Source organism: Amblyomma americanum, chromosome 4, assembly GCF_052857255.1.
Source record: "Amblyomma americanum isolate KBUSLIRL-KWMA chromosome 4, ASM5285725v1, whole genome shotgun sequence".
Lineage (NCBI taxonomy): Eukaryota > Metazoa > Arthropoda > Arachnida > Ixodida > Ixodidae > Amblyomma > Amblyomma americanum.
The window spans coordinates 198,033,181-198,058,881 of record NC_135500.1 but is presented as its reverse complement, the minus strand read 5'-3'; the positions used below and the strand labels follow the sequence as shown (position 1 = coordinate 198,058,881).

At 46.9% G+C, this 25,701-nt stretch overlaps 1 protein-coding gene across 1 annotated transcript; it reads left to right on the top strand.

Moving 5' to 3' along the window:
- The first annotated feature begins 644 nt into the window (after positions 1–644).
- LOC144129959 (glutamate-gated chloride channel subunit beta-like) lies at positions 645–24,191 on the top strand. The gene is made up of 8 exons (XM_077664013.1): positions 645–734; positions 1,642–1,811; positions 4,551–4,618; positions 6,830–7,062; positions 11,737–11,819; positions 15,132–15,296; positions 20,871–21,181; positions 23,642–24,191. The coding sequence occupies exons 1-8, from the start codon at positions 697–699 to the stop codon at positions 23,969–23,971; spliced, it is 1,398 nt and encodes a 465-aa protein (XP_077520139.1). The 5' UTR covers positions 645–696; the 3' UTR covers positions 23,972–24,191.
- Positions 24,192–25,701: the final 1,510 nt, after the last annotated feature.

Sequence of the window (25,701 nt, the reverse complement as noted above, 5' to 3'; positions counted from 1 at the left end):
ACCACCAGCTTCTGCTGTCCGCCGTGCTCGGGAGATCACAGCCAGCGCTGGACATTTTGAATTAAGAGGACCACCTTCGACGGCAAAGATCGATTTTAATATATTTTCACCCCTCTCTTTCTCCTTATTTTCTTTTTCGCTTCACACACCTTTCTGTAGTTTTAAGAGAAATGTAAACGAAACAGTATTGGCCGTAGAGATGTCTGCGCTAAGCTTATGCACAAGCAAGCTATGTGATAAATTTTATTTTTCTATTCGGCTACTCTCAAAGCAGTCTATACAGACTGTATAATGCGATCGAATGCACTGTTCGAGACAGATGCACTGCCTCCCCGACAGCATGGTATAAACGAAAGAAATTTCTCGACACAAAATCGCGACTTCCTTTCGCAATCGCACTCACGGGCCAACAGGGGCGCCATATGAAACAAGCCGATACTCTTCGGTAAAGACTGCTCCGAGAACTTGGACACTTCTCCGCCTTGTGCATAATAAACTAAGCGTGAATGCACGCCTCGCTGCACTTATTGGAAGTATTGTCCTGGCGAGGAGCACTTTCTTCTTTCATTCGCAATCGTCATCGCCAGTATGAGAAGAAAAAAAAACTTCGCGTGCCACTGTTCTGTTTGCCTCGAACCCACGAATGGCGTACGCGTGAGAAGCACGGAGCAAGTTGTCACCCACTGAGCTCACCTCATGTTGGCATACTGCTGGACGGCCTGGCTTTTGTCAGTGTAAGTGTGCCACCGTGTATTTGTCTCAGGTCAAGCTTCGGTTTGTTAAGCAAAGGAAGGCACAGCCACTGACGCACGAATGCGAACAAAGCAGTGCGCTGAATGTTGCCACACATTCAGGCTACAAACATCTTGTTACGTCTGCGCCTCGTCATCTCTTGTGCTCCGCGACGACAGTAGCCCATGCTCAAAGTGTTCTTGAATCATTCTTCCGTGCTACAACTAGCTAGCAGAATTCATTGCTGACTTAACATAGCTTCTGAAACTAGAGTCGTTTGAAGCACCTTTTTTTGTGCAAGGGAGATTTTGATGTTCAAATTTATATCATAGCCTTGAGAGCCCACTCTGTGCCTTTTGCGTGTCTTTCCTCATCTCTGCTTATAGGTACTTCCTAAATTCGAATTTCAATAAAGAATTCCTAAAAAGTGACACATAGTCAATAATATTTTCTTTTCTCCTATTGAAAAAAATTCATTCGTTCTAATAATAGTGCAACTGCAACGATAGTATGCGTCCATCCCCACGATGACTCGGCGTATACTTTGCCGCGGCTGAAAGATCGTTATTTCGAACCGCAGCAGACGATGAGTTAACTGATCCCCCTACTATTTCGAAGGGATGGTCTGTACTCCAGCCCAAGTGACTTGGGTTCAGTGTGTGTTCTTCTCCCTAACTTCCATCGTGTTCGTTCGTATTTTTATAACTTTGCGGCTTCCGATTACTGTACCTTTACTGGAGAAAGCAAACAAAAAAAACGTTCCAGGCTAAATGTCCTGACAGTCGGTCGATTCCGAGAGGGCACTGTTAAGTATACAAAGTTTGGAAAAGTTTGGCACTTCCAGCTGCCCAGTCGAAGGATCGGAGAGCCAGGGTCATTGCGCTAGCGGTGTTTGGATGTCTCTTTCAGGACGATGCACGTATCGTCTAGTCTGTGCGACGCTGCCACAAATTCGTGGACGGGGGCGGACAACAGGTCCTGCTACCTGCTCGACCCTGACTGCGACGATGACGCGCACTTTTTTGCCGACGCGCAGTATAACCGCTACAGGCCGCCTTCCATGTACACGGACGCCGAAGGTATGAATGCACAATTGAATAATCGCACATAAATGTGAATTAAGGCTCTTTTTTTCATCGTGGATCTAAGGTTCCAAACTCCACGACCTTCTCTAAATTTCTTACTGAGGATGCATACGTAACCAGGTCAAAAAAAAAAAAAGTGATGACTTTGCACCTTAGGTGTGAGATTTCTGGTAAGGTCATTTTTCGATGGTCTTAAACAGCTGGAAGATTAAGCCATTAAACCATGAAGTTTGAAGCCGGAAGGTTAAGGACGGAGGGGAGATTGTGCTAGAAAAACTAGCCACCCTGTAACGCAATACCTTATGACCTCGACCGTACCAGAAGCTTGGAAGAACGCAAACATAATCTTAATTCGTAGAAAAGAGACGCCAAGGACTTGAAAAATTATAGACCGATCAGCTTACTGTCCGTTGCCTACAAGCTATTTACTTAGGTAATCACTAATAGAGTCAGGACAACCTTAGACTTCAATCAACCAAATGATCAGACAGGCTTTCGTAAAGTATATTCCACAATAGATCATATTCACACTATCAATCAGGTGATAGAGAAATGCGCAGAATATAACCAACCTCTGTATATAGCCTTCATTAATTGCAAGAAAGCATTCGACTCAGCAGAAACCTCAGCAGTCATACAGGCATTGCGGAATCAGGGTGTATAAAAGCCTTATGTAAAAATACTGGAAGATATATATAGCAGCAGCAGAGCTACCATAGTCTTCCATAAAGTCAACAATAAAATTCCAATAATAAAGGGCGTCAGGCAAGAAGACACGATCTCGCCAATGTTATTCAGCGCCTGTTTATAGGAGGTATTCCGAGGCCTGAATTGCGAACAATTGAGGATAAGAATTCATATAGAAAGTCAGGTTATTTACTCTGTGGCAGCCGTGTCACACGCATAGAAAAATTTCCTCTTGCTGTCGATGGCAACAACAAACGAAGTGGCGCCAAATCTCGGAAGACAAGAAGGATGAGAGCTTGAACAATAGTCTCCAATAGTCTTCATTGGCATTCTCCACTGCACCTTGGCCAATCCCTCCGCGTGGGTATGTGCGATATTTACTGAGGTGAAGAAGAAGAAGAAGTCTCCAATATCGGGCATGAAGGCAGGGCTTGCTAAACCAGGCTGCACCCTGTCGCATCGCCCACTCTTGAGGGCCAAATGTGTGGGCATTATGAACGCCGACACACGAATGGATCGCGTCGCGGGGCTGAACCCACCTCCTCAAACAGGCCGATCGAGGAAGCTAGCTGTGGTGCGTCGGAGTGGACCCTGTTTTTGAAACAGTCATCGAAAAACACTGCAGTGCGCCTTATTCGAACTACTGTCGTGCCAGTTATTCACAAACTATTCGAAAACTTGCGAACGGATTCGATTCGTTTCGAATGATTTTGAGCACGCGCCATTTGATTCGTTCATCGAATCGAATGCAAGGAGATGCGATACGGTATTCTAAAATTTCGAATAGTCGTACACCCATAGTGTTTGCCTGTGTAGAACGACAGCGAAGCTGTGCAGACTGCACTTAACTCAAGGTTAAATAACGGCCGTCTGAGCTGCCACGCGAACCCAAAAAGGTCTTTTTTCTTTCTTTTCTTCACTCTTCATCAGCGTTCTAAGCAACGGCGTGTTTCGAGTTAAAGGCCAGAGTTCGCCCTCTCGACTTGTCGCACAGGTTTTCAGTGCGTCCGTGTACTGTTTCGCTCGCTGGCTTTTTAAAAGCGAAGCTCATTTTTTCTCTCTCTCCAAACTCTTGTCTCGATATTATCGCAATCTTCAAAGCAGCGTGGAAGCCGAAATAAGAGCGCCGATGCTCTGAGAGGCTTTGAAAACAAAAACAAAAAATTCAAGAAAGCACACACCTAAGCGGCTCCCTGTTTCCGCCCAGCAACGAAGGTGTAGCTAGAGACGCATCTCGCCGCGCTTTCACCACCGCACACTTTTTGCCGGCAACTGCCTTACTTTATACTTCCATTAAACGCCAGGCGCGAAGGCCATTCCTGCACATCTGAAGAAACATATGTCAGTATTGCTTACCAAGTTCATTTCAACTACGCGAGAAAAAGACAACACGACAAACGACGCTCGGAACAGGCCAGTGGCATTCCACGCTTCTTACAGTTCGTCGGCTAAAGTATACGCGTCGACAGCAAAGCGCGGAGAATTTTGTCGGTAACCTGTGCTTTTCTGCACTTGTACAGCACCGGTTATAGTTAGTGCAAGAAGTTCGGAGCGTTAAATTCTATTTGGTCGCGGATAACGCAGTTATTGGGAACTGCTTGCGTCAAAAGAAATGAATATATAAGGAAGGCAAAATATCAGCCTTTCACAATTCGTTTACGCAGTTTATAACGGAATGCGCATTGCGGAGAAGCTCCATATTAGGCCTCACTTTTAAAGCTAAGTATGGCTTCCGACTTGCAAGGATTTTTCTTTATCAAGGTAATGCAGCCCGGCTTGTACTCCACATAGCATTGCGCACTCCCATGCGCCTGTCTACTATAGTTTCTTCCTGATTTCACTCTAAAATCAAACATGAAGAAAAATTTAAATGCATAATGAAAACAGTTGTAAAAGTAAGCGCAAGAAAATCGGAGTGCTTTAAATGTTTACCTAAAATTACCCGGAACAGTACACCTAATCTGCAAGGCAATCTCTCAAGCAATGGTAATTAATTCATTTTTTTGCTTGCAAGTTTAACCAATATTTCTGTTTTCACCTTCGCAGGCGACCCAACGGTCATATACTTGCAACTCTTCGTTCAAAGTACGTTCGAGGCCTGCCCAGTTAATCAGGTGAGTAGCGCCTTGTTTCCCGCCCGTCATCAACCTCGTCAATTTTGTGCTATACAAATGACGCTTGCGCTCATATTTTTTTGCATGAAATACGCGCAGCAACTACACCGCACAAGAAAAAAAAAATTCTGTACAGCCTCTGGAAGTTAAACCCCACATATGAGACGCCGAAGTTAAACGTATTCAAATTTTGAACGTGACGCACTGCGCATACAGTCACATTGAGTTCTTCATGCGGCGCTGGTTGTTTGGAGAGACTCAAAAAAAAAGGATTAACCAAAAACTTGCCCGTCCACAAACCGATCACCGCACACAGAGCCATCAAAGCGATTCATGCGTTCGTAACGCTATTAGCTGGCGTTCTCGTAAAGAGCACGGCATACGGTATTCGACCGAAGTAAGAACAAACATGGTAGAACACAGTGTGTCAACTCAATTAATTAGATGTCGTCTCAGCAGGTAAACGTAATAGTCAAGTTGTATGTCGCAACCTATATAATCGATACTGTGTAATGAATTTTGTAGTAACTGTCAATAAACTTTAATGGACTTGTCTGCAATACGATATGTATCGCTATTCTCAAACATTTTCATTATCTGTATTTATAAAATTTATTATTGAAGAAATGAGTTTGTGCCTTCAATAAAAAAAGGCCCAACTCTAACGCGAGCTACGCAGCGCCAGTTTCATCAAATCCGGGCATATGAAGAGTTTTCCAACAGAAAACAAAAAGGTTGTCCGATGAATTTGGAACACCGGATACCATACGATGCGCGCAGGTTGGAACCAATTTTGTGTGACTCCTACGGACAGGGCAGCCGCCCTCATTGAGGCCTCATACACAGGGTTCCGCCCAGGAGCATTCTATACACTTGGTGTCAGTACACCTACGTCCGCTGACCTGACTAAACGCAGCATCAGCCTAGTTAGACGTATGGTGACTGGTATGTATAACGTCGCATGGGAAATACCGTGGCGGACGCCTAGAGATTAAAATTCGCCTCCAGTGGTAACGTGCACTAACATCGCAAAATCTCACTGACGTCTATTGCATTTGGCCTCTTTCGAAAGCCAAGTAAGACATATGAGAAGCTAGCAGTCTTCTGAAGCAAGAACAGGTCACAGAATTCGTAGCATTCATCATCATCGTCATCGCCCTCATTTAAGTCTGCTGAAGGACAAAGGCATTTGTCAATGTTCTTGAATCGTGACTAGCCCTACGTGTTGCGAGGAAATAATTTTTGCCATTTCTCAAGCAATTTGGAGCAAAAGCGTGCAGGTAAAGCAGAATATAAAAGCCCTGTGCTTTGCACTCCATGCCTGCCTCCCCTCCCTTCCAGCCGGCTTCGCCTTTTCTCACCGTGCACATACCGTACACATAAGCACATCCACGGGGTGTCCAAGTGGGATAAATGCAGGGTTATTTCTGTCTCTAAATGCAGCCGTTTTATACTAATGGCACATTTCCCTTATCACCCCAGCGTCTCAGCCAACTAAACTGGGAGCATCTGAAAGCCCACTGCCTATCCGGAATATTTTTAGTGAATGCATTAGGCAGGAAAAAAATTGAAAATTGAAAATTGGCTTTTGGGGAAAGGAAATGGCGCAGTATCTGTCTCACATAATCTCGGCGGACACCGGAACCCGCCCACTGCCTATCCGGAATATTTTTAGTGAATGCATTAGGCAGGAAAAAAATTGAAAATTGAAAATTGGCTTTTGGGGAAAGGAAATGGCGCAGTATCTGTCTCACATAATCTCGGCGGACACCGGAACCGCGCCGTAAGGGAAGAGATAAAGGAGGAACTGAAAGAAGAAAGGAAGAAAGAGTTGGCGTAGTTGAGGTCTCCGCACATAATTTCGACGACCTGGGGACCGTTAACGTAAACTGAAATCGCACAGCTCACGGGCGCCTTAGCGTTTTGCCTTCATAAAAACGCGGCCGCCGCGGTCGGGTTCGAACCCGGGAGCCCCGGATCAGTAGCCGAGCACCCTAACCACTGAGCCACCACGGCGTGGGGCAGACAGCTCGAACGTGTTGTTGAAAGACAAGACCAGGTGGACAGAAAAACATAAAGGCGCAACACACCGCTGCTATTTCTGTCATCTTGTCCTTCGATACCAAGTCCAAGCTGGCCGCAAAAGGCGTCGACCAAGCAGCCCTATCGCAATCCCTGCAATCCCTGACTGCCTGTTTTTCCACCCTGCAGCAGCTGAGTTTCGCCAGCCAGCTCGAGTACTCGTGGCTGGACTCGCGGCTCAACCTGAGCCTCCTGGCGCAAGGCATGCGCATGGTGGCCGTGCCCGAGGGCGTCGGGGCCCGCCTGTGGACGCCCCGGCTCGCCTTCTCGCCCGTCAAGCAGCTCTCGGCGCTCGACTCGCACGCCGACCGGCGGCCGCGGCTGCGCGTCGCACCCGACAACCGCATCGTGGCCAGCCAGAGGTGCGTGTACGTTGCTGCGCCACGAGAGTAAGCGCCTCTTGCAGCTGCGTGACATCGCGCGTCCTCACAGAGAAAATGTAAACCGATCCGGAGTCCCCGGGTTCGAACCCGACCGCGGCGGCTGCGTTTTCATGGAGGCAAAACGCCAAGGCGCCCGTGTGCTGTGCGATGTCAGTGCACGTTAAAGATCCCCAGGTGGTCGAAATTATTCCGGAGCCCTCCACTACGGCACCTCTTCCTTCCTTTCCTCTTTCACTCCCTCCTTTATCCCTTCCCTTACGGCACGGTTCGGGTGTCCAACGATATATGAGACAGATACTGCGCCATTTCCTTTCCCCCAAAAACCAATTATTATTATTATACGGTCACGTGCCACTATCCACATCCCGGCAATAATAATTAATAATTGGTTTTTGCGGAAAGGAAATGGCGCAGTATCTGTCTCATATATCGTTGGACACCTGAACCGCGCCGTAAGGGAAGGTATAAAGAAGGGAGTGAAAGAAGAAAGGAAGAGAGAGGTGCCGTAGTGGAGGTCTCCGGAATAATTTCGACCACCTGGGGATCTTTAACGTGCACTGACATCGCACAGCACATGGGGGCCTTAGCGTTTTTCCTCCATAAAAACGCAGCCGCCGCGGTCGGGTTCGAACCCGGGAACTCCGGATCAGTAGTCGAGCGCCCTAACCACTGAGCCACCGCGGCGGGCCACATCCCGGCAAGACTTGCCTTCTCCGCACATTCTCGTGGCTCAGTGGTTATGGCGCTCGGCTGCTGAACCGAAAGACGCGGGTTTGATCCCGGCCGCGGCGGTCAAATTTCGATGGAGGCGAAATGCTAGAGGCCCGTGTACTGTGCTATGACAATGCACGTTAAAGAACCCCAGGTGGTCGAAATTTCCGGAGCCCTCCACTACGGCATCCCTCATAGCCTGAGTCGCTTTGGGACGTTAAACCCCATAAACCATAAGCCATGTTGGGAACCCGGCAAAGAACGGCGGTCTGAGCGGGCAGGACAGTGAGGTGCTACACGTTCTCGGGAAGCTTACGATAGACAGGCCATCAACCAAAGGAGAGTATCGCGGAAGAGGTACGCACCAAGGGACGAGAGAGAGAGAGAGGGGGGGGGGGCAGTGTGCTGACTACCAGCAGATCTTTCTACACCGCAGGATGCCCGCATGAGCATACCGGGCGGCCGACAATCAAACACGCATGCCCAACAGAAGAAAAAAACGCGGTAGAGGGTGGCATTCTACACTGCATGAGTTGTCTCTTTCCTGGTCGCTGAGATGCTTGAATCCCCAATCAGGCAGTGCTACAAACGGAGGACTTACACTCAAAGAAGCTTTGTGCGCGACAGGAAAATTTTGTAAATCTTGCGCTCACCCCGACTTCCTTTTGCCACAGTAGAGCGCCTAAAAACAAGAAAATCGCACAAATGGCACTGGAATCCTGTAACAGCGCTTATTTTGCAGCGAAAAGTTACTTTAGGGAGTTCACCCGCGCCGGAAGTTCAGCCCCGTCACGCGTGCAGTTCGCCCTGCAGTTACCCGCGTCCTGAGGGCTGAACAGCCACGCAGGAACGAGAGATGTCTGTTTATATGACGCCTGTTTCACTCCGCACCACATTGTTAATGTGTATGTCTTTATTGTCTGACTATTGAAGGCTGCTTCCCAGCATGCGTAGAGAGGAATTTTTCTGCTCAGTGCGAGACGGTGTTGACGAAATTCTCGCCGCGTTTCCCGCCGAAATATTCTTCACTCCTTATCGTGAGCGTCATTTCATATATACTGCAGGAGGTTTGTAAGAAATATTGGCCTGCTTTTCTCGGGGCGTTTCTTCGGTCACACTTGTGAGCGAAAATGGCTGGTATGATCGTCAACATATGCTTTGCTATGCATATCAGCGCGGCGTAGGCTACGAGGACCACGGCTTCCAAAACGCAACCAGCGCTCCGCTCGCCTCAGCTATCTGCTTTGACGACGGTTTCAGTGCCGTAATACGACAGCGTACAAATTATCTTGCCTTTCTTATCGTTTATTTTTTTCGGCTTCTGGTTACCACTTCCAAGAAGGGGTGATAAGGCCGACAAAGCAAATGCTTCGCCTTCCAACGCAGAGCGCTTGAAATGCAAATGGCCGTGGGGTCAACGCACTCTGTGTGAGCGATATTCATGGCATGACTGTGGGATGGTTGTATAATTTTTACGAACGGCGCTTACTTCCACGACGTCTTCGTGGACCGAGAATAAGCTTTCCGAGAAGGCTTGGAAGAGGCTGCGATTTGCTGCGCAAACAAATAATGGTCGTTATGTACACAACGCCACACAGAAAAGAAAAAAAAATCAAGGCAGTGACCCGCGATAGGAGACAAGATCCGTTATGTGGGGTCATTCACCTCTCAGCACGAGCTCTTGTCAGTCAAGCCACGTGCGTGCTCCTTTTGCACAGGTCGTCGGCTGCTGACGTTCGCGCTTGTACCTACTCATGTGGTCAAGCAAACTTATCTGCATCGGGAGCAGCGGTTCTGCATAATTGTGACCGTCAAACTCTCATCTTCCAAGTACTTGCGCATGTTAGATGCCTGAGGAGTTCTGTGTTAAATAAACAGTTCGTCCCAGGTACCGACACCGAAATTATCAATACACAAATGGTGCCACGGGTAAACAAGATCGCTTTATGTTTACTTTTCGATACGCGTCTTATGGATCCTTTCGCAAGCTCATGAGAGGGTCGGTCTGATAATCTCAGCGCAAAATAGTGAGCGGTATACACTTGGAAAAGCAACCTAATGCTGATATTATATGCATGTATTTACCCAGCTGTGTCTGCGCTAGGGTTTCGCGAAGACTAAGAAAATCTGCAAAATCTAGGCAAGATGGAAGAGACACCACTGTTTGATGTTTCTCATGCTACAGGGCGATATTAGACTTATGTCCACCAGAACCCAAGAGCACAAGAGAGTCGCCACAAATGCACTCGCGCTTCCTTTGTTCGTATCATATATTTTTCGTAGTGAGAATCGTTATAAGGTCATATTCTTCAGATTCAGATGCCGTGATAGCATCATCATTTACGCAACCTAACCTTTCATTATCACGAAGCGCATGGGTGTCGTCATACAACTACCCTTTAAATTTGCGCGATTTTTCTAACATGTCACAATCCTCACGATGGTTGACCAGGCGCGCTGGTTACCCTTTATCTGGCCCCTGAAACACCTCGCGTCTCACTTCCCGGCGCCATTTTTCACTGCAAAAAGCAGTAGCAGTGGCACATCGCGAAAATGCCTCCGTTATCTGTGTGAGGCCTCTGTGAGATGGATGCCCACCCACCCACTGACACCCTCGATCCACCTCCTCCCCCTCACCTTCTAGAGTTCCACCCACCACCCTACCATCAAACACTACCATTCAGAAGTTCCGCCAGCCATCAACCCGCCTTCTTCCACTTTTTTCTACCAATCCCCCACCCACAGCCACCCTCGGCCCGCCCAGTAAAAGCATTCATTAGAGTAAAAACATCAAAATAATCATAGAAGGTAAATCCAACTGCAATCACAGCTTTCTCGCATCAGGTTCCATGAAAGTCCTGTCAATTTTTTCCTTCTTGTACATGAGCAAAGTTTGCCGGCGGCCGCCGTCTTTAGCTATGAGTTGCTGTTGCCAACAAAAAGAGCTTTGTTAAGTCGATATCCAATTCGCTGTGTTTACCGTTATTTCTGAAATAAGTTACAAATCACCGCGGACTTGGCTTCACAGGGAGTTGTGTTATGTTCGCTCATGCTGTTCAGCCTTCGAGGTTATAGCGTCTTGCGAGCTGAAAAAAAACGACCGGTGACCTGATGTTGGTCGACACGCGGTGGCCAACCGGAAATGTCATCTGTCGCTAAGGCCGTCGGGTGAAGAAGAAACTAGAACATGTTCAAGGTTCTTCGCAAAGTTTCCGGAAAGTGGCACCTCCAGGAAGCAACGAAGAGAAAGCAAAGCCGAGGACGCAAACCACCCATAGACGAAAAAAAAAAAACTAGAGTTCAAAGTGAAGCTAAAACGATAAAATAAAATAAATTAGAAGCAGCTTGACAGAGGGTGTTGTTTACACGACGCCACTGGGGAAGAAGACATGAGAGATATTGACCTTTTCAAACGTACCAGGGAGGCGCAGCCTGAGCCCCAGAGCAATCTAAATGCCAATAGCGGGGTTAAACATCTAACAGTGATAGCCAGTGTAGTATAGTGACAGTAAAAATAATAGTTAATTCATTATTCTTAGCGCTTTTTCATTAAAATGCCTCGTTGCTGTTCAATACGCCATGCTGTTTAGTCGTACCTCTAGAGCGTTAATTTTTTGGTTTCTTTAACTTTTCATCTACGTACCTCCGACCATCACAAGTGATGAGGATTATTATTATTATTATTATTATTATTATTATTATTATTATTATTATTATTATTATTATTATTATTATTATTATTATTATTATTATTATTATTGTGGTGGTGGTGGTGGTGGTGGTGTAGGTGGTGGTGGTGGTGGTGGTGGTGGTGATGATGATGATGATGATGATGATGATGATGATGATGATGATGATGATGATGATGGCGGCCTCTGGCTGAATCACAAGTACGTCGCGGCACTTTTTTCACTTCTTTTTTCTTTCTGTGCCTTTTTTCAGACTGCATTTTGCTGTGTGCTGCAACATTGACTTCGCTTACTATCCCTTCGATGTGCACGTGTGCGACATGTCCATCGTGAATGGTAAGACTGCGATTGGGATTGTTCAGATAACAATGATAAAATATTTATTGAAAAAAAACACTCTCTTTTCTTCGTAAGAGTATTATGCGAATTTTCAGCAGACTATCGTAAAAACAGGTTCAAGAGTAGAGAGAACTGTTTGAATACTAGCGACCTTTAAATGAAAGCGGTATCCTATGGTCAGTAAAAACCAGAGTCGTGTAGTATTTTTTTGCATTACTGTAGTTTTTTCTGCAGTACTTTTCTGTAGTCTGTAGCTGTGCAGTACTTTTCTGTAGTAATCACAAAAATCTGTTTTTTTATATAAAAAGTTTCGTTGTTACTACTAGTTAATGGGCAAAATCATCACAAAAATTTGTTCTGAGGACAGAAAATTTTCCGTTGTTCTACTGGGATAGCCACGAATCTAATACATCATCCTTCTAAAGCCGCTGAAGACTTCCATAGGGGTAATTTTTTGTTAGAAAAAATACTGTCCGAAAAATGGTTAGAATTCGAGGCCCCGTCGCCTACAATTCAAAAGTAAATTCATAAAAGAATTGCACATTTTGCGAGAGTGAACCAGAAGCAGTATTATTAGCGGAGCTCGTCCAGTTAAGGTTACTTATCAGTTAGCCTTACCTGATATTCACCTATTTTTACCCAAAGCATTAAGGAAAAGTTTGTAAACCATATCTAATCAGCCCTTCGAGCATCAGAGTTCTGTACACAGTTTCTGTTGGAACACCGAGGAGCACAAACGGAGCTCCGAAAATCAAAATTTTAGAAAGATTTCTTTATTATGAACACTTCTTTTTTTTTGTGCTCTAAAAGAAGCGCAAGAAGCCCGCCCTTACAAACATTTTTATACAGTCTATAGACTGTCTGTAGGCTTCTGTCTATAAAGTATATTGACTCTCTATAGACAAACCCTAGAGAACAGTCTATAGGCAATACAAATACTATAGACAGTCTATAGATAATTTATAGATTTATGGCCATATAGTTGGCTTTACTTTATAGACAGACTATACACTATGAATAGACAAAAATAAATATCTATAGGAAAACAATAGAGTCTACAAAAAGTCTATAGACCATTTTTATAAGGGCGGAGACTCGTGTGTTTGCCGAGCTTGGCCTCGCCACCGAAGCGAAGTGATACCATGCGCGGCGTGTTTGAAAGCAAGCGCTGTTGCAATGGACAGCTTAATTCGTTCAGAGCGAATGTGAAAAAAAATGTCATAATTGGAGGAATCTTGTGACTCCGTCTTTGAAGATATTTTCGTATCTTCTGCTGCGCAGAAGTTAAATTCTACCAAAATGGTAATTAAAATGAATATCATGCTAGTTGCGATCGAAGGCCACCGGCAACGCTGTTTATATCCGGAAAAGAAATGCACTGATCTTCCTTATAAGCTGTTGTCTTTTAAGTGAAAAACCGCGTATACCGTCGCACTGCTTTTAATGTTATTCCCCTTTGTTTTTTTTATCTATCGCAGCTGGCCCGCATCTTTACCAATTTGACACGCAAGGCGCGTTATTGATCCTATGTTAGTTATGCGTGACTAGATCGCTCTGCAAGGATTGCAGTCATGATGCAAAAATCTTTTACGATGTTCCAGAGTTTCCGCGACTTCGCCGGTGCTTTGACTGTGTAATTCCGAGTCGTATTTAACTAGAAAAAGCGGGCGCATGCTGCTATAGGCGCTGCCGAGTTGATTTTTTTTTATTTGCGGGCAGAAGGTCGCCCGAAGAAACGCCTTGCTTTAAAAAAAATTGTTAGCCTTCGATCTACCCGTTGTCATCGCTACGTGACGATTTCAACAGTGTTCGTTTTTTTATATTAAAAAAAAAACTCTGTGCTGGCATAGATTTCAGGAGTCAAGAAATCGATATGAAACTCGAAACACGAATTGTTCATTATCTACAGGCCTGCAAAAGCCTGTCCAAACCATTACAAAGATTGCAAATTGTAGCATATAAATACCAGTACTTGTCAAATAAACAGTCAAGGGATCGTGTAATTAATTTTTATTTTTATTTTTTCATGTCTCTAGAAACCCAGAATAAAATTACATTATTGCAAGAGATAAAATCGGCCCACATGACTGTGCCGAACTGCGTGCTGATAAGCTCACATTGTTATAAGAAATGCAATGAACAGTGTTCACAATGTCAAGTTTCAATTTGAGAAGGGCTAAATTCGTTTGAAACAGAACAAAAAAATGACTGCTGTAAATAAAGCACGCTCTCAGAAAAAGCTGCGAGTTCGTTAGGTACAGTTGGAGACAAAAGTCTCTAGGGCGCACGAGTCGCGAACGGAGCCGAAACATTCATATCAACCACAGGATCCGGACCACTCTAGTGTAGGTGAAACTCAATATCACTTTCTTTGAGCTGTGGTGGTGAAATGATGTGATCGATGAAAAGAGAGAGAAAAACTTTATTTGGTCCATTAAGTATTTAACGTTCGGTCTTCGTCTGCATCGCTGCAGACTCCTGACCTTCAAAGCAGGGTTGGACCCCTAGTCCAGGGCTCCACTGAGTCGCGCTGCTTAGCTTGCGTGCTGCACCATTGCCCTTTGGGCGGCGAGCTCGCAGCTGGTGAGCCAGCTCCGCACTCAGGGTTTTTTGTTGGTGGAACGCGTAGATTCGCTTACACTCCCAGGTTATATGGTAAAGCGTGTGGGTTGCCCCGCACCACGGGCATGTGTTCCTATACTGTGTAGGATACATCTTGCTAAGTATATGTAGGTTAAAGGATGCTCCCGTTTGCAGCTTCCACCAACTAGCTGCTTCTTGTTGTGTGAGGCCCTTATGTGGCGGGGAGTATCTAATTCTCCCGCCTCTTTGATAGTTTAGGTATTCTGAAAATCCGATCTCCACGGTGAAGTGCTGTCCCAGGGCGTATGGCCGCTCGGCTCGGTACGTGAAATCTCGAGCCAAGCTGTCTACCCTCTCGTTTCCTTCTATCCCCGTGTGTGCCCGAATCGAGATTAATTTGTGGGTTGCTGTTTTTCTGAGGTGTACTGCTTCGCGGAGGATACCTAAGGCAGCCCTGCAGATTCTACCTTTCGTATAGTTTCTGCATGTCTCTTTTGAGTCCGTTAGGGTGACCAATGATTCGTCTTTTCGATAGCCCTCAGCCGCTGACAGCGCAACAGCGACCTCCTCCGCTGAAATGCCGCCTTAATCACTTTCCGAGCACCCTTGTGGTTTTCGTCCCCGATAGTACAGAAGTGCGTACGTAGCGACCGAAAGGGCGCCATGCTTCTTGATGCAGCCTTTCATCGACCTCCTTCCTATTCTCGAACTTCGGTCTGTTTGCAGTGGACAGCGACGACCACCAGTCCATCTTGCGCTGGATCGGAGATGACCAGAGCCCGTTCCGCGTCTCAGAGAAGAGCATCCTCTTCAACCCGAGCGATTTCAGCGAGGGAACTTTCAAGTTCCTCGGGCTCCTGCCGCTGTTCGTGGTGGACGACCTGCCCGGAGGTACGGCCGCCCGCGTTTCAAGTGCGCCATCAGTCTCCCGAGTCCGCCGAAAAAATGACGGGCGGTACAACAGCAGCTAAGGATTTCATTTGGGCTAGTTGGTTGTAGCAGTGAAACATATTGACTAGCGCAAACACAGACAGGGACCAAAGTAAGAGGCAGGACACACGCCAGTGTCCTGTCTCTTACTCTTACTTCGGTCCCTGTCTGCGTTTGCGCTAGTCAATATGTTTCACGACAGCAGCGACGTGTAAAACGACGCCAAATGAAATTCTGACGCAATTTCTTTGTTTTTACTTGAGGGTGCTTTCATTACTCGAATGCTATTATTTCTTTTCTTTTACCTTGGGGGATGGCGGTGGGGAAAAGGGTCATGGACATGATAGTCCAATCATGCGGTCATTACCAGCCCGGGTAATCTTCTCTGCAATCCCTCCCAAGAAATCAAAATGCCGGACGAAAGTTCTCAACGTCCAGCATTTTGATGTTACTTGCACCTGCAATAATAATAATAATAATAATAATAATAATAATAATAATAATAATAATAATAATAATAATAATAATAATAATAATAATAATAATAATTGGTTTTTGGGGAAAGGAAATGGCGCAGTATCTGTCTCATATATGGTTGGACACCTGGACCGCGCCGTAAGGGAAGGGATACAGGAAGGAGTGAAAGAAGAAAGGAAGAAATAGGTGCCGTAGTGGAGGGCTCCGGAATAATTTCGACCGCCTGGGGATCTTTAACGTGCACTGATATGGCGCAGCACACGGACGCCTTGCCGTTTTTCCTCCATAAAAACGCAGCCGCCGCGGTCGGGTTCGAACCCGGGAACTCCGGATCAGTAGCCGAGCGCCCTAACCACTGAGCCACCGCGGCGGGTGGACCTGCATTGCAGAAATGTAAAAAAAACTGTAGATTGATTTTTAAAAACTGTCGCGCTTCTCTGAGAATGTAAGCTATATTTGCTGTTCCCTGCGGCACACGGGAGCATGTACCCTTCGTTGAGCCTGCGCCCGTGAAGTGGCTAGTCGCAATTGTCAATGATACGGTCGTGAACCAATTTTGTGTACAAGCAGCTTTCTATATTCAGTGCGGGACCACTCGGTCTGGCTTTATGGAAAGTTTAATGTCTGTTACACGTGTTTTTGTACCTTCGTCCATGGCACTGGTCGAAGGGGGGAGTAACCATCTCAGTCGGATCCATGCAGCTAAAGATAGCTGGGCACAGTAAGCATAACGTTTGATTGCTCCTTACTGTACTTTATGAACATGTTGATATGTTGTAAATGCACGGAAAAGATTACATGTACTTCAGCAATAAGGAACGCTTAACCTTCATGAGAAAAAGCAGCAGTGTATAGGCATGTGTTTAGGATCCAGGAGATTGGGACTCGTTTTACGGACCCTGACGATTACATATCTATGACCTTCATGCAAAAAACTTATTCAAAATGCGCGCCCTTCAAGCAAAATGCATTTGGCATTTGCTGACGTAGCCTACCATTCCGCATTTGGCGGTCACCCACCAACGATAAACCCCTCTTCCTCGCGTATCTCCCAGAAAGAGGAATGGAATCTGTTTTTGAGAAGATGATTGTGTGAATGCGATAGCTGCTCATATATCTGAGATAAAAATTATTGGCTACAGTAACGCGGCGCCGTATAGTTGCCCATCTCTGTGTTCACCGTTGAGCGGTTGCTGAAACCCTGCGTCTATCTTTATGCGGGCGTAACAGTGGGTGCAGTTCTTAGCAAATAACCGAAAGGTTAATCGGACGGATCCTGTCAGTGCTGGTTCGTGCAGCTGGCGATCATCAAACAACGTAGCGAACGGAGTGGCGGATTTTCATGACGCAAAAGACACTCGCGTAAAACAACAACGCGAGATGTCGAGCACATGCTTTCGTGTCGGCGTCAGCCCTTGATATAGCACCGACTTCGATGGAGAGTGAAAGAGAGGTACGTTATGACTGGCCAGTGTGGAAAAGGTTTCGACCCATGCGGCCGTTGACACTCATCCTGTTTATTAGAGAGGTGGTGAATGCCTTCGACGTCATGCACGAAGGTCAACTAGAAATACTGCTGACGTTTTTTCTGCACTATTATTAGAGCCGCTGAGACGAGACATTTGCTACTCTGTATTAGTCTCAGCCAGTGGCTTCGTGTTTGTCGACATGGAAGCTGTTGAGTGTTTTGCTGCGTGGAGTGCCGTGACCCGTAATCAATCTGCGGGCCAACGAACGGCGCTTACTGGGTGGACGCAGAGCAGACAAAACAGAATTTCTCTTTGCCTGTGATCAATAACCCCTGTCTTGCACTTCCATTGAAAACAAGGATCGCCAATGTCCGCATGGCTAACAGGACATAGACCAGCCGCAGAGAAGCGGCTGGTCTTTGATTGATTTAAATATCTCTCGAGAGTCCCGTTATGGTATTTTTCTCTGTTGTATGTCATGTGGTTTCTCTCGACGCTAGTTGCGACAGAGCTTAAGAGGACACAAATTTACTGTATTTTAGACAGTGTAGCGCACGACTCTGTCATCGGGCGCGTTTGCCTATAGCCAGTCGAAATGGCTGTAAGCGCCCACCTTCTAAAACAATCATCTATCCAAGACAATAGGCCAATCCTTGATCGCTGAGAACTCGCTGCCATGTCCTTACGTAACCTCGTTAGCTGCAAAACATTTGTAAATTCGCCAAAGTTCAGTGGAAAGTTGACTTCAGCAACGCTTCGGGAAGCAACGCTTCGCGAAGCAACCATAATGCTCGCAACCACATGGCTTAAGCAATCAACAGGCGAGGGTCCCTTGACAGTCACTTGACATTGGGACCCTCGCCTGCATACCGAATTTATGTACTTACCCAACGTGTACGCAATAATTTCTAAACTCTAAATCCTAAAACAAAAATCTTACGCAGACGGCCGCAGCGTCGATAATAACAAACTAACATGTACCCAAAGCTCATAACCATTTCCTCATCTTGCACGCAACCTGCACTTAAGCACATAAGTGGTATAAGAACTTTACCCAAAGTCGCACAGTTTTTAGCATGCAAATGTTCTTGTTAATATCATCATATCGCTATGATCTATTAGGCGCCATATAAGTGCCATATAAATGCATGTGATTGCGAAATCCACATCCGCACTTGGTTTAGAAAGAAGACAAAAGCAGCACCAGGGATCTGTTGATGCGAACGCAGTTCGATTACTATTTATGGCCGTTGTTGCGATCGCGATTATTGTTGATTGCCTGCATTCATTTCTGTGCGATTTGTATGTATGTATGTATGTATGTATGTATGTATGTATGTATGTATGTATGTATGTATGTATGTATGTATGTATGTATGTATGTATGTATGTATGTATGTATGTATGTATGTATGTATGTGTGTGTGTATGTATGTATGTATGTATGTATGTACGTACGTACGTACGTACGTACGTACGTATGTATGTATGTATGTATGTATGTATGTATGTATGTATGTATGTATGTATGTATGTATGTATGTATGTATGTATGTATGTATGTATGTATGTATGTATGTATGTATGGATGGATGCATGCATGCATGTATGTATGCATGTATGTATGTATGTATGTATGTATGTATGTATGTATGTATGTATGTATGTATGTATGTATGTATGTATGTATGTATGTATGTATGTATTTCGCTTTTAAGCGGCGGCAATTCAAGACACTGCGACGAAAGAGCATTACATATGAAAAACTCTGTTCGCGCAACCTTCACAATATCATTTTCTGGCATTGCTTTACAGGAGACCATACGGTCTCATTGTTCCTTAATGCGCGAAGACTATGCGCGGCAATGCGCGGTGGCTCGGTGGTTATGGCGCTCGGCTGCTGACCCGAAAGACGCGGGTTCGATCCCGGCCGCGGCGGTCGAATTTCGATGGAGGCGAAATTCTAGAGGCCCGTGTACTGTGCGATGTCAGTGTTACGTTAAAGAACCCCAGGTGGTTGAAATTTCCGGAGCCCTTCACTACGGCGCCCATCATAGCGTGAGTTGCTTTGGGACGTTAAACCACCATAAACCAAGCTATAATCAGTGATCCGGCTTTCTTTGCTGACCGTTGCGACCCATTCCGCCTGCGCCACTTTTTTAATGCGCCATCGCCACTGCATCAGCATTTCGATGCTAGCATTTGAATCGCAGTCAGGAGTAAGATCACGTTGTTGACATTCCGCTCGTGCCTGCAGTCTTCCCATCGCGTGCGCCTCCGTTTTTATGCTGCTCACTAATATTAGCGTCCAGAGTCGCTGGTCCATCCTTCGAAATGTTGGTACCGATGCAGTGCAGCCTGTTTTCAACTAATATGCCCACTTTGCTTCAATTCTGATGAGCTTCGATTGCTAGGCAGCATTCCTCATCATATGTCAATCCTGTCGTCCACGTTTACACTAATAACATTGTCATTTGTTCGTGCAAACTACCGTGCATTGTTCTTTGTCCCTTTATTTGCTTTCATGCATTACAGCCCCTGACAAACACGCCTACACCCTGAGCCTGCTTTGTTCAGGTGCACTTCAGGCACAAATTAACGGCATCAGCACTGAACCGACACATTTGAGATTTTAACGCAAGGCTGCTTCACTTGAAATTAACAGTGGTTGGGAAGCCGCCATGTAGGTCGGGTTTTCTTTATTTATTTTTGCTTTTTTTTCGAATCGCAAGCGCAGCCCTTCCCCTTTTCGCCTCTCAGACATTTCGGACGCTCTTTAAAGCAGTTGCGCCCTTCGAGGGTCCATGAGAGTTCGTCTTCGCGAAACCCTGCTAACGGACCCTGTAAATAAGCGGCCTTTGAAACACTCCTCTTGGCTCATTCTTTTATTTAAACACCCTGTCATCATTCACGGCTTACGTCACGGGAGGCTCGCTTATTTTGCATACTACTTGAAGGTGTTCTATATTAGTACTACAAGGGAGTAGACCACGTTCATGAACGTGTCTAAAAAGATGCATCACATTAACTTACGCTTGGTCTACGGTGGCAAGCGTTGATTATATCTGTCTGTTGTTACCAGGAAGAAAGAAAAGGAAAGTGCACAGGCGTGCCCACTGGCTCACGCCGAGCCACAATTGCTACCACGTGCAGATAGTAGGAGAGTTGAAAGATGGGATAGAAAGGCATGATAGTAAAGACGCGCTAAAGACAAGGCCGACCCCGGAGGTAGTGCAATACCGCGCCAACCGGTGGCGGGAGCGAAGCGTCCTTCAAACTCTCCGCCACATTTCCAAATGTCCGGACCCCGTAGAGTACCTGTTACGGGTCCAATTGAACTTATTTTTTGGAAATGTTGATTATATAGCGACAGGCCTGGCAGCGTAGATGAGCACGCATAGCAGGGCCGGCGCAGTGAGGCAAGGCGTCAAAGGTCGAAGGAATAGCATCGTCAACGAACAGCAGTTATAGGGTTCCTGGCAGGTCCCTGGACACTGCCTTCTTGGTTGGTGCAACTACGCGCCCATCGCCATGCCAACCGTCCAAGCAGCGCATTGCCAACGATCCCTCCGTCGCATTGCAAACCCAGGTAAGCGGCGAACGCGGCTCGTGGTGCGTGCGGCGTTCCGGCGCCAGCTGCTGGCCGTGCTCATGGACCCGCTGGGACCGAGCGTGTTTCCAGTGCTGCTCTCGTGGGTGGGCTTCTGGCTCGACGCCCGGCGCACCGTGCCCCGGGCGGCGCTCATGGCACTCGCCTTCGTAGTGCTGGAGCACCAGCAGGTCAGCCACCAGGTGACCAGGGCGCAGGACCATCAGCTGCGCTCCATCGACGTCTGGTACCTAGTGTGCAGGTGTTTTATCATCGTGGCGCTCCTCCAGTACGTCCTCATACTGCACACGGTGAGCACAGCTCCGCTGATGCGCTTCTTGTGGTTTTCATGCAGAAGGCAAGAAAGATCAGTAGACTTGACCCGAGTGCTAGCAGACAGTTTCTTACTATTAACTAGAGGGAAAGCTGGCGGCACTGCACCTGTACCTCCATGGGCGCGCAAAGCATCACGGGGCGATGAGCTACTTGGTGCAGGACAGTAGGTTTTTTTTTTTTTCAGGAACACAGAGTGGCTTTACAGAGATGTCCCATTCCGTATCCACGGCGCGCTCCGCGCGCAGACGACTTCGGCATAAAAGTAGTGCGCAAAAGCAATAGTAGCGAGAACGCAACGGCACACGACGCCAATAAAAGGTTTTTGTTTTCCGAAATGCTGTGGAAAAACCTTTTAAGATGTTGAAGGGATATTTTTTTTCAAAAACATATTTCTTTTTAAAAGTGCGCCTGTTAAGCACGAAATGCTGGCTTTTGTAGTCTGCAATGCTTGGCCAATAGGAGAGCAAGCCATCGCTGGTTTTGGGCAAACTTTGCATTTACGTGCTTTTCTGCTCGTTTGTTGCAATTTATAGACAAGATATTGAACATCCGGACATTCTTGATTATCGAAAAACGTTTGTTTTTTTTTCATTATTTTTTGTCCAAAAGTTGTAGTTCTGCAGTCGGTAGCTCTCCGCCCCATGATGCTTAGAGCGCCCATGGTGGTACAGGTGTTTTCGAGAAAGCTCCATGCAAACTCCCTTAAGCAGGGCGCCAGCTTTCCCTCTAGTTAATAGTAAGAAACTCTATGCTAGCAGATGACCGGGTGACGTCACACTGCAAAAACTGCCAATGAGAGCGTATTAAAAGGCGGCGCCTAGTGGTGCACAATAGAAATTTCCTGCTCAATGCCCTTTTCCAAACGAGAAAAATTATAAGACGGATCCCTGGGCGACCGTGAAGCACTTGCAAGTTCTTTAAGACGTTATATTAAATACCAGTGCAGAAAAAGTAAAAAAAACAGAAGCAAACAGAAGACGTAGCAGGAACGCAGAGGCAGTTGCGTTTTCGACTACCACACGACGCCAGCATGCGAGTGACTGACACCCAACCTCCTGTGACATCTCCGTGCCCTGCCGGAGCAAGGCGTTAACCTACTGTGCAATGCTTGCTCCGTTATTGCATAATACACACATTGACCGCAAACACCTTCGGTCACTACTGACTATTCAGACGCTGGAAGCAGTACTAAGTGGCTCCAAGAAAAGCGTTAATGCGTCGACAACTTTGTGCAAGTCTGAATTGGTTTTATACGCATTTGCTTGTGCAGCGCAGTCACGTTCACGTGAACATGAAGCACTAAAACCGATTGTGTAGAGAGTGTGACCAGGTGCGTGATAGATAGCATAAGTAAAACCAACCCCCTCCGCCAATTTTTCGTATATAAGGTTTATTGAAATGCATAATGCAGCGTGAGCACACTCCTCTTCCAACCGCACCCTTCAAGACCTATCCATAAACCCGGCCTTCGTGAATTCCGTGCTACAACTCTATGGAAGTCCCCCCCACCGCTGCTTAGCCATTCCATCATGGACTGAGCTTCCCAAATCAGCCGAATCATGCTTAACGGCAGCTGAGAAATAAATTTAGCGGGGGTAGTTACCGTGTACGCCCAAACGCTCACGCATCGATCCCCGCAACGCACTCTATCCCCAGTTCCAGCTCAAAACTGCCCTATTTCTTAAGCGAACTGGCTCACTCCACCATGCCTAGGGAGCTCTGGGGCAGCATTTTGTAAGCTTTCTTTTGTCCTTAATTCCTTTCTATTCTCCCTTTATCATCGGTAAGTGCAGCTTGTGGTGTCAGAGCTGATACAGTCGGCCAGCAATGTCAGTTCGCTAGCTCCTTTACTAAAGGAGGGCCTGACCAGCGGCAGAGAGGCAAGAGAAACGAGAAGAAAAAGGAATCTAACAAGCACGGGCCCTGGTTACTCACGTCAGAGCTATCCTGGCTTCTTAACGCTGGACTTAGTGTCCCACTAAATGTTTCTCTCCCTGCCTCCCTCCTTCATGAGCCGCTCTGCCATACAGAGGCGCCACTATACGGCGATCCTGGTACTTCAGGGCTGTGCGCAGTAAGGAGGACCGAGCTTACCCTCACCTTCTAGCACCCCGAATCCTCAGGGGAGCTCCTGGCAGAATCATAACCCTTACAAAAATTTCTTTAGACAGTCTATAGACTGTCCATATACTTCTGTCTATAAAGTTTATACACTCTATAGACAAGCCCTGCGCACAGTCTATAGGCAATACAAATCCTATAGAGAGTCTATAGAAAATCTATAGATTTATGGGCATGCACTTTTAGTAGACTATTGTCTAAAGACTTTGAATAGACAAAAAGAAATATCTATAGGAAGGCAATAGAGGCTATAAGAAGCGTACAGATCATTTCTGTAAGGGAAGTGACCACATTTCTCTCCGCCCTTCCCCAAGGCGGACAACTTTCAGGCTGCCGGTCTGTCTCCCGCCATGACTGCCTCGCCTCCACACAGTGCCTCTTCGGCAGTCGTCGGTGCTGCGTGCCCGGCGGCCGGGATCTCGCCAAGGAAGTCTCTCCTGTCGCCCGTGTCTTCGCCCGTGGCAGCAGCGGCGGGCCTGGCAGCGCGCGTGGTGCGCCTCTCGCCCCAGGAGACGGACGACGCGTGCAAGACGCTCTTCCCTCTCGCCTTCCTCCTGGCGGCGCTGCTCTATGCCGGCGCCTTTGCCGGACCCTTGCTGACCTCGAAGGACTTCGCCAAGCTGCCTATTCGCTGGGCAGAGTGACGAGCCCCCACAGCCACCCGTAGAAAATATCGCTGCTTTATGGCGGACGTGGCTCGCCTAAGCACGAGTGAAGATGCGCTTCCAGAACCCTATATTACTGGGCAGGTTTACCTCTGCTGATGGCTTACATTCAGGCGCGACTTATCAAGAGCAGCCTGCATGGGTTTTCAAGGCGCCAAGTAGCATTAAAATGATTCAGTTCTGTAGGTGGTCGCTCACTTTTTTTTATATCGAAACCGCAAGGAACAGCGAGACCCGTACAAGCTCGTCGACAGTTCGTTTTCAAACAAAGGCGCAGATACAAAGTAGAATATGCATGGAAACTTCATTAAAGTGAATCAAAATGCCGATCGAGAGAGAGTGCTTAATTGACGCGAAATCGCAAATAGCGGATTTCCTTCTGATAAACGGTGCTCATGCGTGAGACCATCAAAGATGTCTGCGAATGAACATGAGTGAATGAATGAGTGGGGCAGGGTGTTTAATGAATACAGCAATTCATTTTGACTTTTACACATTCACACAAAAATCTTCCCAGCGCCATCACCATTCCACCCCTGCCGCTGATTTCACATCCTCCAAATGGGGTTCGGTATTTTGACAAATTGCACAGTATGACCATGCACACTAAGTGTGCTGCTAGACAGTGCGTCCTGACGAATGATTCAGAAAAGCATTTTTGAAAGAAACGGATGAGATGTACTTTTGTGCTTTTGGGAGGCGGTTTGCACCGGCCGCGGTGGCTCAGTGGTTAGGGCGCTCGGCTACCGATCAGGAGTACCCGGGTTCGAACCGGACCGCGGCGGCCACGTTTCCATGGAGGCGAAACGCAAAGGCGCCCGTGTGCTGTGCGATGTCAGTGCACGTTAAAGATACCCAGGTGGTCGAAATTATCCCGGAGCCCTCCACTACCGCACTTCTTTATCCCTGTATTCCATCAGTCCCTCCTTTATCCCTTCCCTTACGGCGCGGTTCCCAACGAGATGTGAGACTGATACTGCGCCATTTCCTTTCCCCAAAAACCGATTTCATTTCAGGCGGTTTGCCGACAAGCATTTGAGAAATGATGCTGGGCGATTACGAGGGCGGCCGAATTGCCCCACATAATACGGCAAAGGTCGGGGTCTATAGACGGCACAGACATCCTCTTCACGCATGATGTCGCGGACCTCGGGGTCATTCCGCGTTTGTCGTATACTCGTTGGTTCCCGTGCGCGATAGCGGAAGTCCTGCGTCCGCCTTCGTTTCCGTGCCGCCACGTCACTTCGCCTGCTGTGCTAAGCGCGTCCAGGTCGCCAATGGCTGTCCTCGGACGGCGTGCGAACCTTGCGTGGCCTTGGCATACCTGGCGAAGTCGGAGTCAACGGCACGCCTTACCCTCAAGCGGCAAAAAGATTGGTTATTAGGAAAGGAAAGGCGCAGTAACTGTTTCACTTCTCGCTGGACACTTCAACCGCGCCGTGAAAGAAGGGAGGAAGGTGGGAGTGAAATGAGAGAAAGAGGTGCCGAAGTGGAAATTTCAGAACCATTTCGACCACCTGGGAATGTTTAACGTGCACTCGTCGTAGTGGCTCAATGGTTAGGACGCTCGGCTATTGAGCCGGAGTACCCTGGAGTACCGAAAGTGAGAAAAGTTACTGGGCATTTTCTTCCCCCACTAAACGTGCGTGCTGATGCGCAGTTGATCAGTTTGCCTTTGCCATTCGAACAGTTATATGTAGTCATTCTTC